Source organism: Rhinoraja longicauda, chromosome 3 (assembly GCF_053455715.1).
Source record: "Rhinoraja longicauda isolate Sanriku21f chromosome 3, sRhiLon1.1, whole genome shotgun sequence".
Lineage (NCBI taxonomy): Eukaryota > Metazoa > Chordata > Chondrichthyes > Rajiformes > Arhynchobatidae > Rhinoraja > Rhinoraja longicauda.
The window spans coordinates 11,646,179-11,670,935 of NC_135955.1; the positions used below are offsets into that span (position 1 = coordinate 11,646,179).

A 24,757-nucleotide genomic window follows, 5' to 3' on the forward strand; every position below is an offset into this window, starting at 1 on the left:
TTCCATCTCTAGAAGGCCAGATACCTGCATATGAATTATTTTTAACACAGTGGCCATTGCAGACCAACTTCAACAGGTTCTGTCTCGGAAGGAACTTCAGATGCTGGTTTAAACCGAAGATAGACACAAAAAGCTGGAGTAACTCAGCAGAACAAGCAGCATCTCTGGAGAAGGAATGGGTGGCGATTCGGATCGAGAGGTCTGAAGAAGGGTCTAGACCCGAAATGTCACCCATTCCTTCTCTCCCAGAGATGCTGCCTGTGTCGCTGAGTTACTCCAGCTTTTTGTGTCTATCTTCAACAGGTTCTGCCAGAGTAAGGTGTTAGTCTCTGCGCATCCCTCTATAACTGGATCCTCAACTTCCTCATCAATAGACCACAGTCTGTACGAATTGGCAGCAACACTGTGCGTACGTATGTATACATACGAATACACAAACACGCACACATATAAATATATATATAATATAATAAAATAAACAATGTTCAATACACACACTTAGAGACAAACACTAAAAGCTGGAGTAACTCAGTGGGTCAGACAGCATCTCTGTTGAAAAGGAATAGATGACGTTTCGGGTCGAGACCCTTCAGACTGAGTCAGGGGAGAGGGAAACGAAAGATCATCGTCTATATCTCTCATTTCCCTTTCCCCTGTCTCAGTCTGAAGAAGGGTCTCGACCCGAAACTTTGCCTAGTCCTTTTCTCCAGAGATGCTGCCTGATCCGCTGAGTTTCTCCAGCTTTTTGTGGCTGACTCCCTTCCGTTGACTCCATTTACACCTCACGCTGCCTCGCATCCTGTCCATCCCCCAATTCTCCCCTCTCCCATCAGGCAAAGGTGTAGAAGTGTGAAAAAGCACACCACCAGATTCAGGGAGTTTCTTCTCAGCTGTTATCACCAGGGGTGCATTGTTGGCGGAGCTCACCAGAGCACCGCAACGGCACCTCTGTACAAAAAGGCAAAATAAACAGCGGGGAATGTTAACTAGCGGGGAATTTAACAGGTATCAGCGGCCGCTCTGGCACTAGTGACACCTAAAAAATTAGCACTGGTTGATGTCATGACGATGAGTCATGATGATGATATGCAAATATCATGACCTTTGAATCAGGTAGACACTTAGAAAATAGGTGCAGGAGGCCATTCGGCCCTTCAAGCCAGCACCACCATTCATGGCTGATCGTCCACAATCAATAACCCGTGCCTGCCTTCTCCCCATATCCCTTGATTCCTAAGGTGACTGGAGAGTGGGAAGGTGTGCTTGCTGTGTAATGCAAGGCCCGAGCAGAGGTTGCAGTCAGGAGAGGCAATAAACATAGAAACTAAGTAATGTAAGAAAATAACTGCAGATGCTCGTACAAATCGAAGGTATTTATTTCACAAAATGCTGGAGCAACTCAGCGGGCCAGGCAGCATCTCGGGAGAGAAGGAATGGGTGACCCTTCCTCAGACTGAGAGTCGGGGTCTCGACCCGAAACGTCACCCATTCCTTCTCTCCTGAGATACTGCTTGACCTGCTGAGTTGCTCCAGCATTTTGTGAAATAGAAACTAAGTAATGTGACTTATACAGATTGTGTCTGCTTCATTATTCCACATCTGAGGCGGAGTGAGATGCGATAGTTATCACCATCCTACCACAACCAGAGTGGAGAGCAGTCCTGAATGAACTACTATCTACCTCACTGCAGGCCCTCAGACTATCTTTGATCGGACTTGCTGGAGTAACTCAGCGGGGTCAGGCAGCATCTCTCTGGAGAGAAGGGTGGACATCATCCCAGACAAGGAATGGCTGACCTTTCGGGTCAAGAGCCATCTTCAGCTGGCACGTGACGCGCCAGTTGATCACGTGCCGCGCTGTCCAGAGACACCGATCACGTCTGAAGAAGGGTCTCGACTTGAAACGTCACCCATTCCTTCTCTCCTGAGATGCTGCCTGACCTGCTGAGTTACTCCAGCATTTTGTGAATAAAAACCTTCGATTTGTACCAGCATCTGCAGTTATCTAATTATATTATGACACCGATCACGTGACGTGCTGGCGAGGAGGGGTGGTGGTGGTGATGGTGGTGACGCGACGGTGCCCCCGCCCCCATCCCCGGAGACGGTTGATCTCGTGTCGCACGGTGACGCATCGGCACCCAGAGCCTGGAGGGGAGAGGGAGCCGCCGATCATGTGACGTCCTGCCCTTGAGGGGGCGGGGCGAGTGGCCGCGACGGACGGTCGATCACGTGACGCTGGGGCGCTGGTCACGTGTGACGAGGGGCCGCTGGGGCCCCGGTGACGCGGACGCTTTGTTACGGCGGGCGGCCCCGCAGCGACGGAGGAAGAAGTGGCGGAGGATGCGGCGGGAGCAACAGCAGCGGTGCTGAAGGTCTCTCCCTCCCCACCCAGCATGATGGAGTACCGGGCCGGACTGCCCGGCGCCGCTTCCGACAACGAGCAGGAAGAGGACGACGAGGCCGCCGCCGCCGCTGGAGGAGGAGGAAAATACAGACCCATCCCCGACGCGGGCTGGCTGAGGCAGAGTCAGGTTCGGCACCCGGGACACCCGGGACCCCCGGGACCGCGGGCGGCTGTCTCAGTCACGGCAAGGGGGTGGATGATGGACGGTGGACGCGCTGCTGGGGCTGGGAGAGAGAGAGAGAGGACATTTTAATCAGTGCTGGGTGGCGAATCTGTGTCACTCACTTTGCCTCCCTCGGCCACCGTCCGTGCCCTTTTCTCTGCGAAGTTGTCCTCACCACCCAGACCCAGTGGCCTACTCCTGCACCTATTGTCTAACGTACAGCCGTCTGCTCACTCTGATGACCCCCTTCTCCACCGGTCTCCCTCCTCTTGGACTCCCCAGAACGGCCTTCTACCCTCTCTATATGCCTATTTATGCCTACGTATAAGATTATTAAGGGGTTGGACACGTTAGAGGCAGGAAACATGTTCCCAATGTTGGGGGGAGTCCAGAACCAGGGGCCACAGTTTAAGAATAAGGGGTAGGCCATTTAGAACTGAGATGAGGAAGAACTTTTTCAGTCAGAGAGCTGTGAATCTGTGGAATTCTCTGCCTCAGAAGGCAGTGGAGGCCAATTCTCTGAATACATTCAAAAGAGAGCTAGATAGAGCTCGTAAGGATAGCAGAGTCAGGGGGTATGGGGAGAAGGCAGGAACGGGGTACTGATTGAGAATGATCAGCCATGATCACATTGAATGGTGGTGCTGGCTCGAAGGGCCAAATGGCCTCCTCCTGCATCTATTGTCTAACATACAGCCCTCTGCTCACTCTGCAGCAACCCCGACATTATAATAAAACCCGCCAACAAGGGAGGTGCCGTGGTAGTCTGGCGTGCTGACCTCCACTGGACTACGGATCGGCGACAACCCTCAGACGCCTCCTACTTATCCTTGGACTATGGTCCCACAGACGAGCACCAGGCCTTAATCTTGCACACCATTTCTGATTTCATCACTTCTGGCTGTCTGCCCTCCAGCCTCATCATTTGCAGTTTTACCTAATCCCCAAAATCCACAAACACAACTGCCCTGGCAGACCCATTGTTTCTGCCTATTCAACCCAAAACGTCTCCCATTCCTTCTCTCCAGAGATGCTGCCTGTCCTGCTGAGTTACTCCAGCCTTTTGTGTCTAACTCATTTTTAAGGCAGTGATTGATAGATTCTTGATTAGTTCAGGTATATGGGGAGAAGGCGGGAGAATGGGGTTAGGAGGGAGAAATAGTTCAGCTATGATTGAATGGTGGAGTAGACTCGATGGGCCGAATGGCTTAATTCTGCTCCTATAACTTGTGACAAAGAGGGGGACCTCGGGGGGGGTGAGGGGATAGAAAGGGGTTGGGGGGGGAGCAGACTAGGGAATGGGGGGGGCTGAAGGGAGGGGTTGTGCTTCTGGGGGTTAGAGGATATCGGGAGGGGGGTGATTAGGTTTAGTTTTAGGTTTAGTACTTCCGTCGGTTTAGGTTTAGTACTTAAGTGATAGGAGTAGAATTAGGCTACTTGGCTCACCAAGTCTGTTCTGTCATTCAATCTTGCCTGAACTATCTCTCCTGCTTCTCCCCATAACCCCTGGCCCCCATACTAATCACAAATCTATCTTATCTCTGCCTTAAAAATATCCATTGATTGCCTCCACAGCCTTCTGTGGCAAATAATTCCACAGATTCACCATCCTCTGACTTAAGAAATTCCTCCTCCTCTCCTTCCTAGAGGAACGTCCTTTCATTCTGAGGCTAGGACCTCTTGTCCTAGACTCTCCCACTAGGGGCAACATTCTCTCCACATCCACTCTACCCAGGTTTTTCACTATTTGTTTTGGGTTGGAGCCCATCCTCAGACTGAAAGTCGGTGATGGAGCTCCAAACCCATACGTTTAGTCTGAAGAAGGGTCTTGACATGAAATGTCACCTATCCTTTTTCTGCAAAGATTGAGTCAATATTTAATTTGCACTCCTTCATGAGTGGGGTCAGGTTCTCTCTACTTGCCCCTTTTATGCCACTTGTGTTACCTTAATGCTGGGTATGTGTTGCTCTTGAAGGTATCACAAAATGCTGGAGTAACTCAGCAGGTCAGGCAGCATCTCAGGAGAGAAGGAATGGGTGACTTTTCAGGTCAAGACCCTTCTTCAGACTGATGTCAGGGGGCGGGACAAAGGAAGGATATAGGTGGAGACAGGAACATAGGGGGAGAACTGGGAAGGGGGAGGGAAAGAGAGGGACAGAGGAACTATCTAAATTTGGAGAAGTCAATGTTCATACCACTGGGCTGCAAGCTGCCCAAGCGAAATATTTGGTGCTGTTCCTCAAATTTCCGGTGGGCCTCACTATGGCACTGGAGGAGGCCCATGATAGAAAGGTCAGACTGGGAGTTGGAGGGGGAGTTGCTCAGCCACCGGGTGATCAGGTTGGTTAAGGCGGACTGAGCGAAGGATGAAGGAAGGACGTATGTGTTGCTCTGTTTGGGCAAGGATGGCACTGTGGTGCAGCAGTAGAGTTGTTGCCTGACAGCGCCAGAGACCGGGTTCGATACTGACTATGGGTGCAGTCTGTACGGAGTTTGCACGTTCTCCCCATGGGTTTACTCAGGGTGCGCTGGTTTCCTCCCACATTCCAAAGATGTACGGGGTTGTAGGTTAATTGGCTTTGATTAAAATTGTAAATTGTCGCTCGTGTGTAGGATAGTGCTAGTGTATGGGGTGATCGCTGGTCGACGTGAACCCAGTGGGCGAAAGGCCCTGTTTCTGTGCAGTATGTCTAAAGTCTAATGACCTATCTTGGAAAACTGTTTTCATCATAAAGGGATGTGAAGTTTATTTTAGAGATACAAGCATGAAAACATTAGAGGTCAAGTAACCTACCAACCAACACGTCTTTGAGATGTGGGAAGAAACCAGAGCACCCGGAGGAAACCCGCGCGGTCACGTGGAGAACATGCAAACTTCATACTGACAGCACCTGAGGTCAGGATTGAACCTGCGTCTCTGGCGCTGTGAGGCAGCAGCTCTACCTGCTGCTCCACTGTACCACACTGTTCTATTCTAGTTTGTTTTTTTTGCACCTTGCCCAGCTCCACAGTGAATGGGCCGTGAGTCCAGCTGTCCTTTGATGCTGACTCGCAATGTCTGTACGTTCTAGGTGTATACTGGTGGCGTAGAGAGTGTTTGTCACAAGCAGCAGGAGCTAATGCAGAAGACGGTGGAGTGCCGGTGGAGGCTGGCTGAAGCCCAGCAGAGACTTTGCAATTTGGAGCTGCACAACTCCGAGTCTTTGGAGCAGGAGCGTGCCAAAGCACAGACTGAATACTGGGAGCTGAAAAAGAAAGAGGATGAATGGAGGCAGAAGGAAGAGGAGCTGATCTGGAATGAGCGGTTGAGTTCGTGGAATATTGACACCGTCGGTAAAGAAGGATTTAATAAGGTGCGGTATGTTTGCAGCATTAAGCATGTAGCAGGGTTGTCCCTGGACCAGTGGGGAGAAACCCAACACCTCCCTCCACACTCTCACCCCAAAATTGGGATACAAAGTTGAAATAAATAATATAGAGCTGGTAACAATAAAGCTGTTAAGATAGACACAAAAAGCCGCAGTAACTCAGCGGGACGGGCAACACCTCTGGAGAGAAGGAATGGGCGATGTGTCCGGTGAAGGGTCTCAACCTGAAACGTCACCCATTCTCTCCAGAGATGTTGCCTGTCCCGCTGAGTTACTCCAACATTTTGTGTCCATCTTCGGTTTAAACCACCATCTGCAGTTCCTACTTACACAAAGCAGTTAAGATGTTGTGAAAACCCAACTGACCCTTTTTGATGAAGGAAGCATATTCTTTCCTTTAGATTCCCTACTTGTTACTTCTATCCTTTTCTCCTAATCTCACACCTTTTGCCTCTGGCCTTTGTCCAACCATCTGCCAATCAACCTCTGAAGAAGGGTCTTGATCTGAAACGTCACCCATTCCTTCTATCCAGAGACGCTGCCTGTCCTGCTGAGTTACACTCCAGTGTTTTGTGTCCATCCCCCCCCTTGTCTTGTCTCTTTCTAGTTTGTCTTCCCCACCCCCACAGTCAACCTGAAGAAGGGTCCTGACCCAAAATGTCACCTATTTGCGTTTTACAGAGATGCTGCCAGACCTGCTGAGTTACTCCAGCAGGTTACACAGTCTTTTCATGTAAGGCACATAGTTGTTTGGGACTACAAGCCATTCAGTAAAGCACGCTGGGGATGGACAGCAACCTTGCACAGAGAAAAGACCCATTGGCTGAGCTGTGTAGCCTTTCCATTATTGGTGGTGTTGGGGCAGGGGTGTGTTGGGTGGGTTGTGTGGAACTGGAATTGATTCAACCTGGTGCTAACCACAGCCCTAGCCAGCGTGATTGATGCACTCCATGTAAAAACTCGGCCCACACATCTCCACTGAACTTTGCCCCATTGAACAATGTCCCTCTTGTCATTGACATTTCCACCCTGCGGAAAAAAAGGTTCTGACTGTCTACCCTATCTACGCTACTCATAATTTTATATACTTGTATGAGGTCTCTCTCCCCCCCCCCCCCCCCCCCCAACCGGCACTCCAGAGGAAACGATCCAAGTTTGTCTGATCTCTCCTTACAGCTAATGCCCCCCTAATCCAGGCAGCACAGTTAAATGACATGTAGAAACATGTTTATCCCCCCACCCTCTGATTGGTGTGTCTGCGAGACATGCACTTTTCATCAGGAAATCAAAGGTGCTGAGACGAAACAAACTCCGTCGGTCTGCTTGTAAATTGATTCTTGTTTTTTTTGGTAAAAACAGAGTGTGATCAACAAAAGCAAAAAGTGTAAAGAAGTCGAGGATGAGAAGTATGGGAAAAATGCAACATTTGCACAGAAATATGAACAACAGATCAGGCACTTTGGTAAGTGGACAGCACTTGGACAAAATGTGGTAAGCTATGATAAATGGTTTGGGTTTATAACCGTCACACATACTGAGGTACAGCGAAAAGCTTTGCCTTGCATGCTAGCCAAACAGATCATACATAAATGCAATCTAGTCAAACTCGAATAAAATGGATAGAGCAAAGGTGCGGCATATAGTTCTCAGCATCGTAGCGCACCAGTTCCAAACGGAGGGCAGAAATGTTAATTCTGCTTTCATGTCCACTGGTGCTGCTTGAGTATTTCCTGCATGTTCTGTTTTTTTTCCTGCTCACAACATCTGTATTTTATTTTCTGAATGGGAGAAAGACCTGATTTGTACATAGACTGCTGGGATGTAGCCTCCTGATTCAAGTGGCAATGTATTCACACAACATGTTTTGAAAGTTTTTCTAAACTGAAAATCCATCTAGCAGAAGACAACAGACGATAGGTGCAGGAGTAGGCCATTCGGCCCTTCGAGCCAGCACCACCATTCAATGTGATCATGGCTGATCATTCACAATCAGTATCCCGTTCCTGCCTTCTCACCATACCCCCTGACTCTGCTATCATTAAGAGCTCTATCTAGCTCTCCCTTGAAAGCATCTAGAGAATTGGCCTCCACTGCCTTCTGAGGCAGAGAATTCCACTGATTTACAACTCTCCGACTGAAAAAGTTTTTCCTCATCTCCGTTCTAAGCCATGATAACAAATTTTAAAAGTATCCAAAGATGGACACAAAATGCTGGAGTAACTCAGCTGGACAGACAGCATCTCTGAAGAGAACAAATGAGTGCCTTTCGGGTCGAGACCCTTCAGATTAGTCAGGGGAAAGGGAAACGAGATATGGACAGTGATGTAGAGAGATATAACACAAATGAATGAAAGATATGCAATAAAGTAACAGTAACAATGATAAAGGAAACAGGCTATTTTATAGCTGTTTACTAGGTGAGAACGGAAGCTTGGTGCATCTTGGGTGGGGGGGGAATGGAGAGAGAGGGTACAGAGGGGTTTCTTGAAGTTAGAGAATTCAATATACATACCACTAGGTTGTAAGCTGCCCAAACGTATTTAAAAGTATCCATTCTGGCTTCTTTCCAAATTCAGAATTAGTTTATTTTTAGTTTCGAGATGCAGCATGGAAACGGGTCCTTCGGCCCATCGAGTCCACAACAGCCATTGATCATCCATTCACGCTAGTTCTGTGTTATCCCACTTCCTCATCCACTGCCTACACATGAAGGGCAATTTTAGAGGCCAGTTAATCTATAAGCCTGTATGTCTCTGGGATGCGAGTGTGCAAGCAAAGAATTTCACTGTGCCTAGTCGCATGTGACAATAAAGTATTCCATTCCAAACTCAAGCATCTGAAGGAAACCATGTGGTCACATGGAGTGTGTGCAAACTCCTCACAGACAGAGCCCGCGTTCAAAATCAAACTCGGGTCACTGGCTCTGTGAAATGCAGCTCTACCAGCCGAGCCACTGTGCTGTCCTACATTTGAAGGACAATGCTGCATTGAAATTCCACCTCCTGCAAAGTCCTCCTCATCTGCAGTCAGAAATATGCTGTTTTTAAGAGACGCAGTGTGGAAACATGCCCTTCGGCCCACCAAGTCCATGCCAACCGCTAACCGTCCTGGACGCGAGTTCTATCATGCACACTGGGAACAATTCACAGAAGCCAATTAGCCTACAACCCTGTACTACTTTGGAATCTGGGAGGAAACCGGAGGACCCAGAGAAAAACCACGCGTTCACAGTGAGAATGTACAAACTCCGTACAGACAGCACCCATAGCCGGTGGCCGAGCACTTCAACTCCCCCTCCCATTCCCAGTCTGACCTTTCTGTCATGGGCCTCCTCCAGTGCCATAGTGAGGCCCACCGGAAATTGGTGGAACAGCACATCATATTTCGCCTGGGCAGCTTGCAGCCCAGTGGTGTGAACATCGACTTCTCCAACTTTAGATAGTTCCTCTGTCCCTCTCTTCCCCTCCTCCTTCCCAGATCTCCCTCTATCTTCCTGTCTCCACCTATATCCTTCCTTTGTCACGCCCTCCTGACATCAGTCTGAAGAAGGGTCTCGACCCGAAACGTCACCCATTCCTTCTCTCCCGAGATGCTGCCTGACCTGCTGAGTTACCCAAGCATTTTGTGAATAAATACCTTCGATTTGTACCAGCATCTGCTGTTATTTTCTTATAGCACCCATAGCCAGGATCGAGCCAGGGTCTCTGGCGCTGAAAGGCAGCAACCCTACCGCTGCGCCACCATGCCGCCCCCACTGTCACCTTGAAGGAATTTTGTCGCCAATCCAAAATACAATGACTGTTACGAGGCTGTGTGAAATTGCCTCTTGCTCATTCTCTCCAATGTAGTGGTTGCATTGGTGGTAGCAAATGCTGAAGTAACGTACCTTCTTTCCCTTCAGGCATGTTGAAGCGGTGGGTTGACAGCCAGAGACATTTGTCTGACCACCCCCACCTTGTTTGTCAAGAGACTGCTAATTACTTGATAAAGTGGTGCTTTCATTTAAAAGAGGAGGAGGTAAGTGTGAGAGAATTAATGACATTTGTTCTGGGCTGTGGGGAGCATATTTTTGCCTAGTCTGTGTTATGATGCTCATTCGGGTTAATGCATCCATTTTAAATTGAGCAGGCTGATTATGCTGCTGACGGTTGGAATTTCATTGTTCTGTTCTCTGTACATATGACAGTGAATCATTCTTGACTACATTTAAAGTAAAAAAAATACTGGAGTCTTGATTGAAAGAGGAAATGGGGCAAATCAGGTGGCATTGGTAGAGAAACGGTCAATGCTTTGGGCTGCAGATAGACACAAAATGCTGGACTAACTCAGCGGGGCAGGCAGCATCTCTGGAGGTAAAGAATGGGTGACGTTTTGGGTCTGAAGAAGGGTCTCGACCCGAAACATTGCCTATCCATATTCTCCAGAGATGCTGCCTGGACCACTGAGTTACTCCAGCATTTTGTGTCCATCTTTGGTTTAAACCAGCATCTGCAGTTCCTTCCTACACAATGTTTTGGGTTGATTGTTCCTGAGCAGTTCAGTTGAAGCCCATTTATTGGCATTTCTATATGGGAAATAGTGCGTTCAGAAGCAAAGGTGCTTCTAGTAAATGTAGGTGAATTTTAAATTTATTAATGTAATGTTATTCAACTGGTGACCTCCAAGGAAAGCATCATACCTAATCCAGCCGCAGGTGCTTTATTTGCCTAGTTTGCCCCCTAATTGTAAAAGGAATGGAGGCAGATAAGAGTTTTTCTAGGGATGATGTTCAGCACAGACATTGAGGGCCAAAGGGGTGGTTCCTATGCTGCACTGTTTGGGTTTGCATTTGTTAATGTTGCAGTGAATAGTTTTCTGCATCAGATATCCCATACCTGGATACAATCAGACAGACGTCAAGTGCTGGAGTAACTCTGCAGGTGTGGCAGCATCTCTGGAGAACATGGATAAACGGCGTTTTGGGTCTGAAGAAGGGTCACGACCTGAAACGTCACCTATCCATGTTTTCCAGGGATGTTGCCTGACCTGCTGGGTTACTCCAGCACTTTGTGTCCTTTTGTGCACTAAGCTGCATCTGCAGTTCTCATGGGATGCCCAGTCTCTAACCAGTTCTTGCTGCCATTATAATGATCTGGCTTGGGTTCAGCTGAGCTTCTGATCAGTGAAACTCAAATACATCATTAGAGCAAAGGGGAAGATACCGAGTGCAGAATGTAGTTCTCAGCATTGTTGCGCATCAGTTCCATAGACGCAGTCCAATGTCCGAAATGCGGAAGAGGTGAATCGCTAGCTTCTGAAAGGACTTACCCAGCTTCCTGTAATCTTGACTACACTTCTTCCCAACCTGCTTCCTGTAAAAACTATCCCCTACTCCCAATTCCTCCATCTACGCCCTAGAGGAGGCCCACACTAGGGTCTTCTCGATGTCCCTCAGCTCAGCTCCACTCTTGCTCCCCCTCCCCCAGTCGTAACAGGGACAGAGTCCCCCTTGTCCTCACCTTCTGCCCCATCAGCTGTCGCACACAGCACATAATCCTCCAACATTTTCGCCACCACCAACGGGATCCCACTACTGGCCACATCTTTCCATCCTCACCGCTTTTCGTAGGGCCCGTTCCTTCTGCAAGTCCTTGGTCAACTCGTCGATTCCCACCCAAACCACCCCCTCCCCAGGTACTTTCCCAGCAACCGCAGGAAATGCAACACCTGTCCTTTTATCTCCCCCCTCGACTCCGTCCAAGGACCCAAACAGTCTTTCCAGGTGAGGCTGAGGTTCACTTGCACTTCCTCCAACCTCATCTACTGTATCTGCTGTTCCAGGTGTAGACTCTTATATATTGGTAAGATCAAGCACGTGCTCGGCGATCGTTTTGCTGAACACCTCCGCTCAGTCCACCTATACCTACCTACCTGATCTCCTGGTTGCTAAACACTTTCTAACTCCCCCTCCCATTCCCAATCTGACCTTTCTGTCCTGGGCCTCCTCCATTGTCAGAGTGAGGCTCAGCGAAAATTGGAGGAACAACACCTATTTTGCTTGGGCAGCTTACACCCCAGCGGTATGAACATTGACTTCTCTAACTTCAAGTAGCCCTTGCTTTCCCTTTCTCTTCATCCCTCCCCCTTTCCAGTTGTCTCACCAGTCTTACTGTCTCCGACTACTTTTTTATCTCTGTTTGTTTTGAACAGAGATTTTTAAAAAGCAGCTAACTCCCAGCCAACAATGATTTATTCTACTTTTTCCTTGATCTCCACTCCCCTTGTCCTGTTTTCACACCTTGTACTTACTTATTGATGTACCCCCCTCTCCCCCGACGTCAGTCTGAAGAAGGATCTTGACCCGAAATGTCACCCATTCCTTTTCTCCAGAGATGCTGCCTGTCCCGCTGAGTTGCTCCATTTTCTGGAAGGACCTGTTCCATGTTATTGTAATCCAGCACTTCTCCTTATTCTTGCTGTCACACACTTTAACACCAAAAGGTAATTTGTTTGCTTGTTGTTGTTTAATTTGCAGAAACAGGCACTGATGGAGCAAGTGGCTCACCAGGCTGTTGTCATGCAGTTCATCATGGAGCTGGGTAGAAGCCTTCAACAAGATCCCCGGGGCTGCTTCCGGCAGTTCTTCGAGAAAGCAAAAGTAAGGCCATGACAAAAAAAACGGTGGAAATGGGAAATAGAATAGAAAGGCTGCTTCCGCCCAGCGCCAGGGACCCTGGTTCAATCCTGACCTCTGTGTGCAGTTTGCACGTTCTCCCTGTGACCGCGTGGGTTGCCTACTGGTGCTCCAGATTCCTCCCACATCCCCAGGTTTTAAATTTAATTTCCCTGTAAATTCCTCCTGTTATGTGGAGAATGGATGCGTAAGTGGGATAGCATCGAACTAGTGTGATCCATGGTCGCCGTGAACTCGGTGGGCGGAAGAGCCTGTTTTAATGCTGTATGTTTCGTTTAAAGAGACAGCCTGGAAATGGACTCGCACTAGTTCTAGGTTATCCCACTTTCTCAACCGTTCCCTGCAATTTGGGGCAATTTTACAGAGGCCGATTGACTGCTAAAAACCTGCATGTCGTTTGGATGTGGGAAGAAACCGGAGCATCCGAAGGAATCCTATGCAGTCATGGGTAGAACATGCAAGGTCTACTACTGTGCTGCCCACACTATCGTTCAATTAATTACTCCCTTTAAGTTCCCTCCCCATAAAGATTAGAAATCCCGATCAAAAAACTCAATTGTTCTACCTATAATGATGCTGATTGCTGGAGTAGCTCAGTTCGGTGGGTCAGGGAGCATCTCAGGAAAACATGGATAGGTGACGTTTCGGGTTGGGACCCCTCTTCAGACTGAAGAAGGGTTCCAACCCAACATGTCGTCAGTCTGAGGAAGGGTTCCGATACGATACCACACGATAAGACTTAATTCATCCCCAGAGGGAAATTGGTCTGCCGACAGTCACTACACACAAGGCACACAAAAATCCGAAATTTAAAGTAAAAACAAAAAGACAGACAAGCGACTGTTGTCTGGCTGCTGTGTGCAGTGCCTTCAGTGGAACGAACAAGCAAACAAACACAGACTTGTCCCCTGGCCAGGGTATTCTAAACTAGAGTGCCTTCCCCCTCCCCCACGCCGGGTCCCCATTGTTCTCCCACCATCCCTCACGGCGGTCCCCCCACGCCGGGTCCCCATTGTCTTCCCCTCTCCCCTCACGCTTATCGATCGTGAGGCCCCACCGCCACCAAGGCTCCTCCTGCCGCCACTGAGGGTCCCATCGCCGCCCTCAGAGGCTCCTTCGGCCCAGACAGGTCACACTGCCCGGCTTCACCGAAGTCACCTGGGTGGCGAGTTGGGCCTACCCGGGTGCGTTCGATCATCGGTCGTCGTTCTGGGCGTCGGCGCCGCAGTTGTTCGGCGGGTGGATCGGGCCCGCGTGGCTCCCCGGGACACTTCCAACCCGATATATCACCCAACCATGTTCTCCTGAAATGCAGCCTGACCCGCTGAACTACTACAGCGTTCTGTCGAAAACCCGGGTTTCTGGCTGCAGCTCCAGTTCAGTTTACTGTTACGTGTACCGAGGTACAGTGAAAAGCTTTTGTTGTGTAAAGACAAAACATGATTACAACCACGGTGGTACAGCAAAACAACACGGCGGCACAGTGACACAGCACGGCGGTACGGCGACACAGCACGGTGGCACAGTGACACAGCACGGCGGCACAGTGACACAGCACGGCGGTACGGCGACACAGCACGGCGGTACGGCGACACAGCACGGCGGTACGGCGACACAGCACGGCAGTACGGCGACACAGCACGGCGGTACGGCGACACAGCACGGCGGTACGGCGACACAGCACGGCGGTACGGCGACACAGCACGGCGACACAGCACGGCGGCACAGCGACATAGCACGGCGGTACACGGTGGCACGGCGACACAGCACGGTGGCACGGCAACACAGCAAGGCGACAGCACGGCGGTACAGCGGTAGAGTTGCTGCCTCACTGCGCCAGAGACCCGGCTTCGATCCTGACGACGGGTGCTGTCTACGTTCTCCCCGTGACTGGGGGTTTTCTCTAAGATCTTCGGTTTCCTCCCGCACTCCAAAGATGTACAGGTTTGTAGGTTGATTGGCTTGGTTTATTTTTTTGCAAATTCTCCCTAGTGTGTGTAGGATAGTGTTAATGTGCGGGGATCGCTGGTCAGATTGGTCTCAGTGGGCCGAAGGGCCTGATTCCACGCTGTATCTCTAAAGTAAACTAGAAAACTAAAATAAACTAATCGAGGCAGTGCATAGATACATGATAAGGGCATAATCTTTGCAGCTGCACCACTGGCCTGACACTGGTACAGATGAAATAATTCTCCCCTTCCGTAGTAGAGAATAATGGTGTGAGATTTTTAGAAATTAGACGGCAAGGTGTAGATATCTACCTCTGCTTTGGGTACATGAAAATCAAAAGAACTGCAGATGCCGGCGATGTTACTGCTGCAGTGCATGCACTTTACTGAAACAGGGATTTAAAGTTGCTTTTCATTGTAACTGGAGGCCATTCATCCCATCTAGTCATTGCCAGTTCTCAGCATGCCCGTTAGACAACTTTGCCTCGTATCTCTGTAGCTATTCTATCTTTATTTACGCAAAGCTCGTGCTACAGGTCGTGATGTACACTGCGCCATCTGATATGTATTCATTACCTCCAGAGGCCTTTGGTTCTCCTGCTACCCACGTAATTGTAGGGAAATTTACACGAGCCGTGTAATGTGCCAGCACGTTTGTTGGGATGTTGAAGGGAAAGTGGAGCACCCAGAAAACCATACAGTTACAAGGAAGGCATGCAAACTCAACAAGAAAGATGCCGTAGGCAGTGTAGTTTAGAGATGCAGCATGGAAACGGGCTCTTCGGCCCCCTGGGTCCGCCCTGACCAGCGATCACCCGTGCACTAGTTCTACCCTACTTACGAGGGACAATCTTTACAGAACCCAATTAACCTACCAACTTGCATGCCTTAAAGTGGGAGGAAACTGGAGCACCCGGAGAAAACCCACGCCATCACAGGGAGAACATATAAACACTGTACAGACAGCACCCAAGGTCTGGATCGAACCTGGGTCTCTGGTGCTGTGAGGCTGCATCTACCGCTGCGACACTGTGCTCCATTGTTGGGATCAGTCCTGGAGTCCAGGCCCATTGGCTTCCATTGCGATTGGTGCCATTGGGAATCAAACCAGTGTGAAATCTATTCCACCCATCTTGTTTATTTCCAAAGTAGAACCAAAAAAAACGAATCCGACTGCTTAAATCTTTGCCTTCCTACTCTGAGAGATGTGTTCTCGTGATGTTCTGTCCTGTTATATTGGGTAGGGCTGCACAAGTCCTTCGCAATCCTGCAATGTTGAATTGTAACGATGACACTTGTTCTTGTTTCTCACTGGCTCGCTTCACCCCCGTACGAAGATAGCTGAAGAGGGATACATGGAAGCTTTCAACGCTGAACTAAACGCATTTATCCAGAGGGTCCGAGAATTTACCGAAGCAAAATCCACTGAGACGGTGCCGACACAGAAGGCAGCTCTACACCAGAATCCCCTGGATGCGTGTGCTCTGCACCCCGTGGGGGTGTTCAAGTCTTTGCCACAGGCAAGTACCTTACACTTTTGGATTCACTTCATTTTATCCTTCGGGTGCAGGTTTACAATGCGGCTTATTTCTTTGAAGATATCTGAGTATCTGGTTTATTTTTGCAAATTGAGTTCAAGTTGCAGTCAAACCTGTGTTTGGGGTTGCAGCCATGTGTATATGTCTGCCTTCCAGCTTTTGCTTTGTTGTCCACCTTTCCCATTTTTCTTCTCGGCCTGCCTCATCTCCGTGTTCCTATAGCACCGCAGTATAGCTTGGCCCAAATTAAAAGCAGTCTGCCCTAATCTGTAAATTTCGGAATAGGTCCCTTCATGATGCGAGACCCTAAATGTTTGGTACTTGCATCTAGAAATACAAGGACATTGTTCGGCTCCTGTTGGTCCCACCAGAAGCAACCTTCCAGTCACCAAAGTACCTGAAGACCATTCCTTGAGCATGCTTTGGATTTTAATTGCTGCCATACCATGGCCCCTACTGCTATGAATTCCGAAGGCTTGTGGAGGCCATCCATGGATATTTTTACGGTGGATTTTGACAGTCTTGATTCGTACTGGTGTCGGGGGTTTTGGGGTGAATGCACGAGAATGGGGTTGAGAGGGAAAGGTAGGTCAGCCATGATTGAATGCCAGCCTAGACCGGATGGGCCGAATGGCCTAATTCTGCTCCTCTAAAAACCTATGAACTGACCAGTCAGCCATGTGGAGCGATGTCAAAAGCCTTGCTAAAATCGATACTAGACCCCTCTCCTCAAAATCAATCCTAGACCCCCTCACCTTGCCATCATTAACAGACTTGCTTAGCCTGTTGAGTATAGAGATAGTTCCTGCAACTCTTTTGTGGAAGATTGTCAAAAGGCAATTCTGTGCTTGTAGCCCAGCCAAACGTTTCCACCCCAGTCACTCCCATTAAAATATGGAATGAGCTCTTGGTCTCCTTTATAATGAGTTATATCTGCCTTCCAGGAGCTCAAACGGTGTTGCCAGTTGCAAGATGTCCACATTCTCCAGAATGTGCTAAGCAACATGGACCCTCGGGTATGTTTTGCACTGTCTGTCCCTTTCTGAGTTCTGATCGGGCTTGACAGGGTCCTTTTTTTGTTTTTTTTTTGCTTTTCCTCCCTCCTTTCTGAAATCATCTTCACGGAACATTCCTTCCGGGGAGGTAAACTACGACTGGTCTCCACCAACTGTGTATTTTCTTTGAAAACCTCACATGCTACCATCAGGCGGGAACGGGAGCCTTCCGCACCGTCCCCTGATCAGCAGATACATTGCTTCTTCTCACGGTGCAAGCCTTTCCTCCGTTACCAGATGATAGGGCAAGCAGGGGACTTGAGCAATGCTGCCCCATCAGACCGGGACCGATGGGGCAACATCCCTGCCGTCAATAAAGCCCAGCAATGAGGATATACATTTCCGACAAATTACAAACCCTCCTGACTTGCAAATAGTTCCCCATCATAGAGTCATGCAACACGGAACCAGGGCCTTTGGCCCAATTCATCCATGCTGACCAAGAAGCCCCTTCCAAGTTCCATTTGGCCCACATCCCCCCTAAACCGTTCCTATCCATGTACCCGTCCAAGTGTCCATTCCCCAGTGAAACCGGGCAGTTCCCCTGTTATGCTGAGACAGACTGTGTACCATCACCAGATCGCATCGAGACTCTGGGTGCCGGTGTTGTTAAGCACCTGTTGGGATTGCTGGATTAATATCCTCATAGATCTTTGCAGATGCATTTGTCAGTAACCCTCACCTATAGCCTTACACTTGGCTCCCATGTTCCACAAATCTTTCACAATGAAACTCCATGTGTGGGAAGGAACTGCAGATGCTGATTTACCCCAAAGAAAGACACAAAATGCTGGAGTATCTCAGTCGGATAGTCAGCATCTCTGGAGAGAAGGCTTCGGCGACGTTTCGGATCGAGAACCCTCTTCAAACGCGCCAGTCTGAAGAAAGGTCTCAACCTGGAATGTCACCTAAGCCTTCTCTCCAGAGAATCATGCTGTCCCACTGGTTACTCCAGCATTTTGTGTCCATTTTTGCAATGAAACACCAGCCTGCTTGACTGCAGTGAAATAACTGCATTGTTAAAGTTGGAATATCCCTAATTTAACACACTCCCTACATTGCATTGCATTTGCATTTACACTTTCTGAAACAGTCTGTTCCAGATATTCTCCAAATGGCAGTGTACAATTTTGTGTGCACCCCAAGACTGGTCTGTGATTCAGCTTTGTGTTTAGTTTAGAGATACAGCGCTGAAACAAGGCCCTTCGGCCCACCGAGTCCGCACAGATCAGCGATCCCTGCACATTGACACTAGCCTACAGTAGGAACAATTTTTACATTTATACCAAGCCAATTAACCTACAAACCTGCATGTCTTTGGAGCGTGGGAGGAAATTGAAGTTCTAGGAGAAAACCCAAGCGGTCTTGGGGAGAACGTAGAAAGTCCATACAGACAAGCACCCGTAGCCAGGATCGAACCTGGGTCTCTGGCGCTGTAAGGCACCAACTCTCCCGCTGCGCCACCGTGCTGCCTCAGGCGCAAGGTTTTGGATGCAGGTTGCAGCACCAATGTTGTGGATCAAGCTGGGGGGGGGGACTGCATGCCTTGGCTGTAATTTTAATGGCAATCTGGGTTAAGGACTTTGGAAATCAAGGCAATCTTGGCTGCTGGCCCAATGATGTCTGATGTCTGAGCTGGTTTCAAGTGGTCCTCCATTGTGTGCCATTGTTTACCTTGCATTTATCTAATGTCTTTCACATCTTGGGAATGTCCTGAAATGGATCAATTCTATTAATCCCAATCACTGATTTTTAATTTCTCATTTCACTACACATTTATGTGTATGTGACAAATAAATGACTATTGACTATTGATTGAGATTTCTGATTTGGCTGTTTTGAATTTGTTAGTTGGTGTCTGGGAAGCTGAGGCAGCTGTTTTGGATAATTCCTTGGGAACCTTTAGTCAGGGCAGGCAGTGGCCTGAACTCCGTCTCCACAAGTAGTTTACCTAACCAAGATGATGGGCGTCAAATGTCAAGAGTAGTCCAACTAAGGGCATTGAAGATTACGGGGAGAAGGGGGGGGAAATGGGGTCGAGAGTGGAAATATAGATCAGCTATGATTGAATAGCAGAGGAGACTTGATGGGACAAATGGCCCAAATCTGCTCTCGTGTCTTATGGTCCTATTGTGAAAGTCGCCTAGACTTATCTATGAAATAATTCAAAGAACACAAGACTCAGTTAAAACTTTTTACTTTAACACCGGTGGGAGAAGACACAGAGACCCCTGAGTGCACTGCTGTTCACTCAAGCACCTGCTTCTGTCCTCTCAAAGAATACACAGATTACAGTCAGTGTTTATACAGTTCAAAGCAGCACAAAGCTCATTCAGCAATTTCCACAGTTACATAGCATAAAGCAGTCTCAACAGAAATTAGTAGAGTTCCTTTAATTGCGTTAGGGAGTCAAACAGGAGTACAGGGGAGTCGCATAGCTAAGATGATAAAGGACCACCATTGTGTGATAAGGAGGCACCATTGAATTTGGCTCGAAGCATTGGAACGTCCAGTCCTCGATAAACCATGAGAACAACTTCTAAACCCTGAAAAACAACTTCTAATCTGCAGGTGTCTGGTACCGTGAAGGCCGACTTCCCACGGGAACATATTCAGCTTAAAGAGCATATTCAGCTCAAAATATATGCCACAGTTAGCACAAAATGGTGTCCAGTTAGCACAAAATGGTTTCTACAGAATTAACCCTTGCACTATGAACCCCATAAGTATGGGGTTGTGCTAGTATGGCAAAGCATTTTCGTTTACTTTAGAGATACTGCTCAGAAACAGGCCCTTCGGCCCACTGTGTCTGTGCCGACCAGTGTTCCACGTATACTAGCACTATCCTACGCACTCGGGACAACGTACAATCTTTGCCAAAGCCAATGAACCTTCAAACTTGTATATCTTTGGTGTGTGGCTGGAAGCCGGAGCGCCCGAGGGAAGTCCATTTAGTCACGGGGAGAATGTCCAAACTCTGTACAGACAGCACCCATAGTTAGGGTCAAACCTGGGTCTGGCACTGTGAGGCAGCAACTCTGCCGCCTTTTAGTTAGGTACCATTTTTAAAGCAATGTGTGCGACTCATTTGCATGTATTTCCTTCTCTTAATTTCCATTCAGAACTGACACAGTTTCCACGACTTGGTCGGCCAGGGAATTGCTTTCAAAGTGAACAAACGTCCCCTTTGAAAGTTTGAGTGCAAGTACATGTCGCCTTAATGTTGTGTTCATCACCCCCCTGTGTCACGTCAGCAATCATGATGGAGCTCCCTGTGTTTCTCTGCTGCAGGTTGCCGAGCAATACTTGCAGCACTACATCGATGCAGGCCTAAGGATCTACCGTACTCAAGAAGCCAAAGAGGAGAGGAGTGAAGAGCCTAGAATGGACATATCGTAAATGTTTAGCAATAATGCTGTCTACTAGAAATCCACATAAAACATTTTCACTACAGTGGAAGAAAAGCCGGCTATTTTTGTATGTAACTGTTAACTTGCCTGTTCGAATGCTGCACTTTATATTCGGCAGGAGTGTTTAAAAAAACAAAACAAAATTAGCTGAGTTTTATTGAAACCCAAACTGATGGTGGTATGAGTCGGATGTTTGAGCATCTTGAGGCTGGCTGTTTTGAAGTGCAGTGCAGGATTCGTGGGTCCATGTTCTCTCCTCCTTCCCCATCCTCGACGAGAGCACGCGACCCACTGGAATTATTCTCTGTGGATCAGTCAGATTCCAGAGTACATTATGCACAGGGTTTTTTTCTCCTCCGTTTCTCTGGTGTGTAGCAGCTTCATAGGGGCCGGGTTCCCGACAAGCGAGGCAGGAGGCAGCCCAGCAGGAAAAAGGTACTGAGATTTTTGTTTTGAGATAAAAGGGAACCGTGCCTTGGACCTCTGCTGCAGAGTGTACATTTCTCTCAGCACTAGCAATAAAACTGAGCATAAATAATTTCCCATCCGCACTAACCTTTCAGCAAATTTACCCTGCTGTGCCGTACTGTAATTTTAACAAATTAACATCTGCCTAAATCCTGGAATGTTTGAAATGAAAAGTTCATAGGAAACTAGGAGAGAAGGCCGCACTTTGAAAGCGGATCTGAAAACTGACTTCTCTCATCGCCCACTTTTAATTTTTTTTTTTTTAGAAGGGGTTCATTGGCAGCTTGGCAAGTCTCGAGTTCTGATTTAGGAACTGTATTGGCATTGAGAATACTAAAACAGGGTTCCACTTCCATTCAAGCAATGCTTGGGAAGTTAATACCTGCTTGGGTCAGACAGGCAACACAACTTTACATCTGCCGTCAGTAAAGCGCACTTGTGCTCTGGACAATAGATTCCTGATGCTCAGCAGCAGGGTTTAACGGGCAGACGATTCACGCCTGGGAACCCCAAACTCGACATCCCATTCGGATCTGCAATATCCTTCAAGAGGCTTTGTCCCTGCCCCAGCTTTCCACCTCCACGCCACTCCCAATCAGTCTAAAAGGTCCTGACCCGAAATATCGTCTGTCCATCCCCTCAGCAGATGCTAACTGACCCGAGTTCCTCTGGAGCTTTGCTTTTTTTTTTCCCTCGAGATTCCAGCAACCATGGTTTCTTGTGGCACAGCTTTTGCATCTGTTTACTGCTCCGTGGAGGAAAGATTTGGAGGGTGGGGTTCTGGAAACGAGAACAGACTACAATAGTGGCGGGTCCAGGAGTCACTGTTGCAATGTGCAGAGAGGTTGCTGCAGAGCTCTCGAGCAGTACAGGTCAACCCTGATTTCACAGCCAGGTTGTGTGTGTGTGCGCGCGCACTTTCAAATTGACAGCACAGTTGTGGAAACAGCTGTCTACCTCTTTGGTCAGGGACGTCTGAATCACAGGAGCAGAATTGATTATTATATTGCATTTCGGGAGGATGGAATTTACTGACTCTGGTTTCCAGTTAAACTGTACAATGCAATGATGCTTCTATATATTGGGGCTCAAGTTCTCTGAACTTAAAAAGTGAAATCCTGAGTGTGATAAATATAAAGAGTTTGTACAATTCGAGCTACTTGGAGCTGCAGTGGTTTGGTTGGGATGATCCATGAAAAACACTGACTTTTTGTATTCTTGTGAATAAATGTACAGTACTGGCACTGGTGAAATGAGTGTCAAAAGATATTGTTTGACTGGACAAGCTAAACCTGATACAGTGAGGCTCGGATATTTTGTAATGGGTGTCTGGCATTGCACACTCCACGCAAAACTTGAATCAGTAATAGTGGAGGCAAGATGTGGTTCTAGAATAAGCCATTGACTGCAGAGACTTGGTTTCCAAGTAATCTCGTCTCTCCTGTGGCTTCACCCAATTTTGTTTAATCATTGTCTATGATGTAACTGCTTGTGTATGTATTTTTTTTTTGTTGCCAAGTCTATCTACAGATCTGTATACAAGCGCTGCAAAATGAAAACTTGCACCTTCTCAGTAAGGATGCTGAACGGTCACTTAGTTGCACTGATTTATTTACTATGCTTTTTAAAAGAGAAAATTAATTGCTTGGTATGAATAAACCTGAAAATAAGGATGGTAGTTCTAGTAGGATCTTCATTTCCATTGCATTATCTCAGACACTGGACTTTAAGTGAGATGCCTGAACAAGATTTAAACGGGAGGTTTATTGACTTGGGAGTTTATTTTCTATCATTGGCAGAGTCAAATGTTTAATTGTTCTGCTGCTAATACATATCACAATGAAATTTATTACTTTTGCTGTAGCTTAACAGGACTGCAAACACAACACATGAATATAATTAAAAAAATAGAACAAATTAATAGCAGTAATGCTGGGCATAAATCTAAATTTTAATTTGGAGATACAATGTGAAAATAGGACCTTCAACCCACTGAGTTCACAATCACCTGTACACTAATTCTATGTTATCCCAGGTATTTATTCACAAAATGCTGGAGTAACTCAGCAGGTCAGGCAGCACCTCAGGAGAAAAGGAATGGGTGACGTTTCGGATCGAGACCCGTCTTCAGTCACCCATTCCTTCTCTCCTGAAGTCGTTGTGCATGTGGGCACGAATGACGTCGGGCGGAAGAGGAAGGAGGTGCTACAGCGGGAGTTTAGAGAGTTGGGAAAAATGCTGAGAAGTAGGACGTCGAAGGTGGTTATCTCTGGACTGCTACCAGTACCTCGTGCTGGTGAGGCCAGGAACAGAGAGATAAAGGGTATGAATATATGGCTGAGGGGCTGGTGCAGAGAGCAGGGATTTAGATTTCTGGACCACTGGGATCTCTTCTGGGCTAGGGGTGACTTGTACAAAAGGGACGGGTAACATCTTAACAGCAGGGGGACAAACATTCTGGCAGGCAGGTTTGATAGTGCGACACCTGTGGCTTTAAACTAAGTAGTGGGGGGGAGGAGTTGACAAATTGTGAATATGAAGATGAGGTAAAAAAAGGGAATACAGGAGATATTGCAAAAGACTCTCGGAAGAAGGGGAACAGAAGTTCTAGAGGGGAAAATAAATTAAGGGCAGGGCCAGTTGTGACCGATGTGAGAGGGGAGGTAAATACAGAAGTTAAAGTGTTGTACATAATTGCGCGTAGTATAAAAAATAAAGTGGATGAGCTTGAGGCTCAGTTAGTCATGGGCAATTATGATGTTGTAGGGATCACTGAGACATGGCTACAAGAGGACCAGGGCTGGGAACTGAATATTCAGGGGTACACAGCGTATAGAAAAGACAGACAGATGGGCAGAGGGGGTGGGGTTGCTCTGATGGTAAGGAATGATATTCATTCCCTTGCAAGGGGTGACATAGAATCAGGAGATGTTGAATCAGTATGGATAGAAATGAGAAATTGTAAGGGTAAAAAGACCCTAATGGGAGTTATCTATAGGCCCCCAAACAGTAGCCTCGACATAGGGTGCAAGTTGAATCAGGAGGTAAAATTGGCGTGTCACAAATGTAATGCTACGGTGGTTATGGGAGATTTCAACATGCAGGTAGACTGGGAAAATCAGGTTGGAAATGGACCCCAGGAAAGAGAGTTTGTAGAGTGCCTTCGAGATGGATTCTTAGAACAGCTTGTACTGGAGCCTACCAGGGAGAAGGCAATTCTGGATTTAGTGTTGTGTAATGATCCTGATCTGATAAGGGGACTAGAGGTAAAAGAGCCATTAGGAGGCAGTGATCACAACATGATAAGTTTTACTCTGCAAATGGAAAGGCAGAAGGGAAAATCGGAAGTGTCGGTATTACAGTATAGCAAAGGGGATTACAGAGGCATGAGGCGGGAGCTGGCCAAAATTGACTGGAAGGAGGCCCTAGCAGGGAAGACGGTAGAACAGCAATGGCAGGTATTCCTGGGAATAATGCAGAGGTTGCAGGATCAATTTATTCCAAAGAGGCGGAAAGACTCTAAGGGGAGTAAGAGACATCTGTGGCTGACAAGGGAAGTCAGGGACAGCATAAAAATTAAGGAGAGGAAGTATAACATAGCAAAGAAGAGTGGGAAGACAGAGGATTGGGACTCTTTTAAAGAGCAACAAAAGTTAACTAAAAAGGCAATACGGGGAGAAAAGATGAGGTACTAGGGTAAACTAGCCAATAATATAAAGGAGGAT

At 47.8% G+C, this 24,757-nt stretch overlaps 1 protein-coding gene across 1 annotated transcript; it reads left to right on the plus strand.

The window, feature by feature from the left end:
• Nucleotides 1–2,155: 2,155 nt before the first annotated feature.
• Nucleotides 2,156–22,703, plus strand: LOC144612069 (hsp90 co-chaperone Cdc37-like 1). Its single transcript, XM_078431627.1, has 7 exons — nucleotides 2,156–2,534; nucleotides 5,643–5,924; nucleotides 7,299–7,401; nucleotides 9,841–9,956; nucleotides 12,454–12,576; nucleotides 15,899–16,081; nucleotides 20,446–22,703. Exons 1-7 carry the CDS (start codon nucleotides 2,397–2,399, stop codon nucleotides 20,551–20,553), a joined length of 1,053 nt encoding a protein of 350 aa, XP_078287753.1. The 5' UTR covers nucleotides 2,156–2,396; the 3' UTR covers nucleotides 20,554–22,703.
• The last annotated feature ends 2,054 nt before the right edge of the window (nucleotides 22,704–24,757 follow it).